General features: G+C 25.3%; 1 protein-coding gene across 4 annotated transcripts in view; it reads right to left on the bottom strand.

The window, feature by feature from the left end:
• Positions 1 to 6,633, bottom strand: part of LOC117175217 (THAP domain-containing protein 5-like) — a 17,279-nt gene extending 10,646 nt beyond the window's left edge. Inside the window, exons 1-4 of one of the 4 annotated variants that reach the window (XM_033364868.1) lie at positions 6,471 to 6,633; positions 2,916 to 3,161; positions 2,644 to 2,837; positions 108 to 377 (exon numbers count right to left, since the gene is read on the bottom strand). In XM_033364868.1, coding sequence (XP_033220759.1) covers positions 108 to 377; positions 2,644 to 2,837; positions 2,916 to 3,161; positions 6,471 to 6,535 — 775 coding nt within the window. In that variant the 5' untranslated portion in view covers positions 6,536 to 6,633. Of the gene's footprint in view, positions 1 to 107; positions 378 to 2,643; positions 2,838 to 2,915; positions 3,162 to 6,108; positions 6,214 to 6,470 lie in introns of those variants that run through there. The other 3 variants (XM_033364871.1, XM_033364870.1, XM_033364872.1) reach the window with 3 other exon arrangements.
• Positions 6,634 to 6,751: the final 118 nt, after the last annotated feature.

Raw genomic sequence — 6,751 nt, 5'->3', positions numbered from 1 at the left:
CTCGACACCTTGACAAATGTAATTCCATGTAGAAACATGCGTTTAAATAAAATATTTTACCAAAAAAGTTACCCACGCTTTAACTTGACAGACTGTATATTACTAACCAGTGTTATTGAGTGAGTCGATCTCATAAATTACAGATTTGCTACCTTCATCTTCAATTAACTTTAAATGTTTTGGATCTGGCAATTCTTCTGCAGATGAGCGTTTTCTGTTTTTTATAGTTAGAATCGAGTTTTCGCTATTTCTCTTGCTTGTCAAACTGAAATTTTCATTAGAGGCATTTGAAAGTGTAACTTCGCTTTCTTTAATTAATCCGTCAGTTTCTTTATTTGATCCATCAGTCTCTGTAATCGTAATAGTTTCATTATCATCTGCAATAATATATAACATATATATTTAACCACAAAGGTTCTAAACATTGCTTTGCTCGTAATTCATTTACAAGGTTCAGAAATATAATAAGATTATTTTTTTAATTCGAGACAAATGCATTTTATCAAAATAAAAAATCACAAAAAAATTACTAATTCATTGCTATTGAAGCGGAAGTGCTCAAATGCGAATAAATTATTTCTTTACAAGTAAATTAATACATTTACAATACTAATATAATATACAATCATATGAATTATATGAATTTTCTGCACAATCAACTTTGTATTTCAAAATTTCAAAGTAGATAATTTTATTTCATTGTAAAATTTATTTCTAAATGTTTCTATATATTATTGATAGAAGAGAACATATTAATTGTAAATGATTATTTCAATAATAAGAAATATTTATGTTCCTAACATTTCACTACAATACTATAATTCGTCAACTTTCTTACATTTTTAAAGAGATAAGAAAAATTAAATTATGCACAAAAACTTCTTTTGAAGAATTATGAAAAATTTGAGGCGATTTAATATTTTTCAAGATTTCTGTTAAAATGTTTAATGGTTAATTTTAATGGTTTGATTAAAAAAAATAATTTTAAGTTTTGAACATTTCAAAATGCGCGCAATGAATGAAAAGAACAATTTTTAAGATTCATGGGAAATTTTTTAATGATTGTTTTGTTATGCTATTTTGTAATTTTTAGAATTCTAAGCGAAAATTGATTACAAACGCATTTTTAATTATAACCCAACTTTTTTAAAAGGTGAGTAAAAGATTTTGAAGCAAAATTGTGCGATTTTATCATATTATATAATTCTAGAGAAAATTTGAGTGAGTTTAAGAGATATTCTGAAGTTTTGAAACTATTCAAAAACAATTAAAACTTGTGAAGATTTTAAAAGAATTTTGTAAGATTTCACGAAATTGAAAAAAATTATGTTCTTAGAAACAATTAAAATTACGTTTTATTTCAAAAAATTAATTTTGAGAGATTATTTAAAAAGATTTCGAAGTATTTCAAAACATATCAAAGAAGAATCTAATGATTTTATAGGCAATTTTTTTATTTGACAGAATTAAAAAAATAAATAATTTGTAAAAATTGGAAGGTTTTTATGGTCTCACAAGATTAAAAAAAAAATAATTTTCCTAATTATCGAGTACAAATTTAAAATGAGCTTTTATTTTAAAAACTGACTCTAAAGAGAAATTTAAAAAGGATTTTTAAACATATCCAACGATTTCCTTAAATTTTGGAAAATTGTAGAATATTTTAAAACAAAATCTATCAGTTTGGTAAGATTAAAAATCTTTCTTAAATTTTTCTTAAAATTCCTGGCAAAATTTAGAAGTTTAAAAGACAATTTGTTTATATCTTGAATGATTGCTCAAAATTGTTAGAAAAGTTCGAGTCAGTTCCAAATATTTTCAGGAATTTCAGACGTTTTAAATAGATAAGAAATATTAAAAAATTTAGAAACATTTCCGGAAATTTATCAAATATTTTTTTATTTCTTCTAAACTTATAAAAGTCCTGAACACCTTTTAAAAAGACTCAAATTTTTCTTAATATTTTTTGAAATTTTATAAAATAAAATTTTTTTTTTTAAATCTTCTAGCTTCACAGCTGAAATCTTAAAATCTGAAATTTTTAAATCTTCACAGCTGAAATAATGTAAAAAATTTTGTAATTTTCTCAAGAAACTTATAAAAATTATATTTATATAAATTTAGAAACAAACTGTTAATGCTTATTTTCTTGTTCTCAATTCTCAGAATTTAATTTCAACTGGAATTAAAATGTATAGAAACTTTTGACAAATAATTATTTATTTGATATTTTTATGTTATATTATTATTAATATTATTTTGTATTCATTATTATATTAAACCAAAACAATTAATGGGTGAAATTTAATTAGTACTCACATTAGGTAACTTTAATATTTGTATGACTAAAAAAACATTGAAAAAGCATTTAGTGTTACATCAAAATATTGTTGTTCATATTAGAATATAATAAATACAATAATTTCTTAATAGTATTGCTTAATATTGTATCTTAAAAAACTTTCTTTTTATTTAGAAAACGTATCTTATGTTTTTAAACATAAAATAAAAAATGCTACGTAACGGCAGTGAGGGATGGGGAGTCAGAAAGAAATGTTCGGGTTTGTTACATGGGAAGAAGAAGGTCGAAAAAAATGTTACATAATATGTGAACGCTCCCTTGAAAGAAATTAAAAGTCATACCCTCAGAACTGCTTTTCAAAAATATAGTTGGAACTGCATTGCTCTTTAGGCCCACGTAACCATTAGCCCCTAGATAAAAACATGTCCTCTTAAAGTGATCATCACAAATGAGACTTCTTTCATCAGGATACAAATTTTCTATCCCAATAGCTTCTTTCCATTTCTTTAGAAGCACCTCGTTCTTCACAGGAAACCTACACAGAAGGTTTCAATATTATGAAAATGATTTTGATAAAATTCAGTTTTCTTGTTTAAATAAAAATGTTGCTTACTTTCGAAAGGATTTATCGGATCCACGTCTTTTAATATTATCACAACAGAGACATTTAAGATGAAACCTTCCAAATACAGTTGGTACACATGCAGATAGAAGTCGCATTCTATCATTATTATTTTTTGTGAAACAATTATTTAGAAAATGATCGGAACACAATCTCGACTCCTTGGAAATTTCAAAATCGGCTTCCAAGCCCATATGATGCAACCATAGTTCTTTTTGTTTGGGATCTTTTGGAAACCTGCAAACAATTGTTTAAGAAAAAAAGACGATTTGACTCTTTTTCAATCATTAAAAGAGATGCTAGAAATATATCATACTTTAATACCGTATATTTTTTAACGTTAATTACATGGGTGTCAAATTTTTTTTTTCTTAAATAGGTTGAGTGCTATCGGAATTTCAGGGTTTCTACAAAATCCCAATTTCGAAATTTCTTCAGTATAGGTATAAAAATAACCTTACACCTAGGAGATCTATAATATTACTGCAAAAACAATGTTTGATTTTAAATATAATTTATACAGTTTTAGCGACAACAGTCACACAGAATGTTATATGTCACCCAAAAATTACGTAAGGGATTGAGTTTACAACTCAAAAAAATAAATTTCGAACCAAAAATGGAAGAATTAAATTTTCAGTTCAAACAATTCATTTTCAACCAAAGTGATGAATCTTTGATAAAAGTAATGAATTCTCATCGAAGAGTTAATTTTCAACCCGAAAATATGAACTTTTAACAAAAAAGAACTTACATTTTCGACCCAAAAATAAGAATTTTCTACCAAAATAATAGCATTATCAGCTCATAATAGGCGAGTTTTTAACAAAATAGGTAGATTTTTAACTAAAAAGATACATTTTCAAGCTCAAACGACATAGTTAAATTTCTTGTAAAAAAAGACATTTTCAACCAAACAGATAAGTTTTTAAATTAAAAAAGTTTTTTTTAAACCAAATAGTCGATTTTTCAACACAAGAGTTTAATCCTTTAACAAAGAAGACAAATTTTTAACAAAACAGTGAAATTTCGAACCAAACCGATAAATTATTCAACATGATAGTTAAATTATCAACGAAAGAGATGAATTTTCAACTGAAGATAAATTTCCATAAAAATAACGCATAGTTCAATTTTTAGTTGAAAAAAATAAATTAAAAAAATAATTGTCAACAAAATAGTTTTAACAAGAAAAGGGTTTTCGACTAAAACGATGAATTATCAGCCAAACAAATTATTTTCCAACAAAGTAGCTTGACTTTAACCTAAGTAGTTAAATTCTTAACAAAAAATGTAATAGTTGATATTTCAACTAAAAATATTTTTATTTCAAACCAAAAACAGTTAAACGCATAAAAAACGAATTTTCAATAAAGCAGATGAATCCTCAGATAAAACATATCAATTTGTATGAAAACAGTTGTGATTTTTAACCCCAAAAGATCCAATTTCTACCAAACTAGATGAATTTTCAACTCAAAAAGACGAATTTTCAACCAAAAACCATGACTTTCAAACCAAATTGTTGTATTTTCAACAAAATAATAAAATTAATTTTTATTTCAGATAATCAAAAAGTCCCTGACACTTACAGGTTTTCCCTGACATTCTCTGACGAAGATGTGTCCGGGATGAAGTTTTTTGGTCAATTTTTTAAAGAGGATACTGCAAAGGTAGGGCAAATTACAATATTTTCTTAACGTTTCTAATAAGATCTATTATATTAAATATTTGCAGTGCCCTTGGAATTGGTTCAGCACGCTCAAAGTTAAACTAAAAATTATGAAAAAATTTTAATATTTTTTCCGCTGTATTTATTATTATTATCCTAAATATGAGATGCCTTTAATTAAACCCAATTTTTAATTGAAAACGTTTAAAGAATAATTTTAATGAAACTTAATAAAGTACAGAATTTCAAATTAAAGCAGCGTTTAAAATGCAATCTAAAAGTCGATATTTTATCCAAAAAAGACGTATTTTCAATAAAAAAGTTAAATTTTTGTACTAAAACAGTGTAAGATAAATTCTTTATAACAAAAAGATAAATTTTCAACGATAAATGAAATAGTGACATTTTCAGTTCATAAAAGTAATTTTCAACCAAAGAGATGAATTTTATTTTCAACAAAACGATCAACCTTAACTAAAAAAATGAAATTTTAACCAAATAGTTCGACTTTTAATCAACAGTATTTGAATTTTTAACCAAAAGAGATGAATTATTATATAAAAATATAATAGTTCATATTTTAACTGAAAATAAAAAAATGAAATTAAAAATTTTTTAAATAGTTAAATCCTCAAGCTAAACTTTTTTTTCAATTAAGCAGTTGCTTTTTTCACGAAAAATTATAACATTTCTTGTCAGAGATAAATCTTCAGTAAAACTGTTCAATTATCAATCAAGAAAAAAGATTGTTGAATTTTCTACAAAACAGTTTATTTTTTTAATCGAAAATATAAAAAAGTTAATTTTTAAATTAATTAGTTGAATTTTATAACAGAAGAGTTGAACTTTCAACATAAAGAGACGAATTTTTAACAAAGCAGTCAATTTTTCCACCAAAAAAAGATAATATTTGAATAAAGTTGTTGAAATTTGTACATAACAGTTTACTTTTCAACACCATAAAATACAAATTCTTCAAAAAATATAATTTTTTAACCGAATAGTTTAATTTTGCACCGAAATAGTTGAATTTTCAACAAAAAAAGTATGACTTTTGAAAAAATTGTTCAATTTCAAATTAAGAAAACATTTTTAATGAGCAAAGAGAAAAAAACTGTTGAATTTTCTACAAAACAGTTTACTTTTCTACCTGAAAATATAAATTATCAACAAAAAAGGTAATTTTCAAGCAAACAGTTGGAATCTCTATCAGAAGAGTTGAGATTTCAACACAAAAAGACCAATTTTCAGCAAAATATTTGATTTTCTACAAAAAAGTTTACTTTGCAACCAGAAGGATGACAATTCGACAATATTGTTGAATTTTTTAAAACTGACTTTGGAATTTAATATTAATAAATATAATATTATTGTTATACCCTGAAAGGCTAATAACCTCTACTTTTTGTAGGGATAAGGAATACGTATTTTTTTAATTTTCTGACAAATTAAAACCTAAAAAAAGAACTTGAAAAATAATAGACTTATACTAGAATCAAAACAAAAACATACCACTACACTTCCTAATTTTTATCACTTTTTGTAAGTATAGTTTGACGAATTAGCTTCACGTGGATTTAGCCGCTCCCCACAGTGGGGAGCGGCCCCCACTCCGTTAATGTAAATAATCTCTAGCAAAACCCACAAAAACGTGTTTATGCTAGAGACTGAATATAGTTTACAACCGCAAAGTCTTACAAAAACTATGCGATATATATATATATAGATTTAAAAATTACAGTTTTTAATAAAAATTAAAAAGTAAAATCTTAAACCATGTTAAAATAATACATTCAATAATAATTGAATATTACAATATAAACAAAACATGAATCTAACCTCAAATTGTATATTCTTGTACGTCTTTTACTTACTTGTGAAAACATCTATATCCTTTGCTATTAACAGTTTTTCCACAGTAAAAGCAGCTTGTGCCCATGATTTTCGACAATTTTCCACACTTCAAAACACACGATAATAAATAAAATTCTAAAACATTATGCCAGCGATTTCACCTCAAATATAACCTCACTCGCATTATGTCTCGCAGATCACCTTGGTCAAAGTTCAAACTGATTCAACCAAGTCAAAACAAAGATCTTTGGCCAAAAGGGGTCAAATAGCGACAAAGCGCTTCGCATCCATAATCAACATG

This window comes from Belonocnema kinseyi, chromosome 6 (assembly GCF_010883055.1).
Source record: "Belonocnema kinseyi isolate 2016_QV_RU_SX_M_011 chromosome 6, B_treatae_v1, whole genome shotgun sequence".
Lineage (NCBI taxonomy): Eukaryota > Metazoa > Arthropoda > Insecta > Hymenoptera > Cynipidae > Belonocnema > Belonocnema kinseyi.
This window is presented reverse-complemented; position numbering and strand designations above follow the sequence as displayed.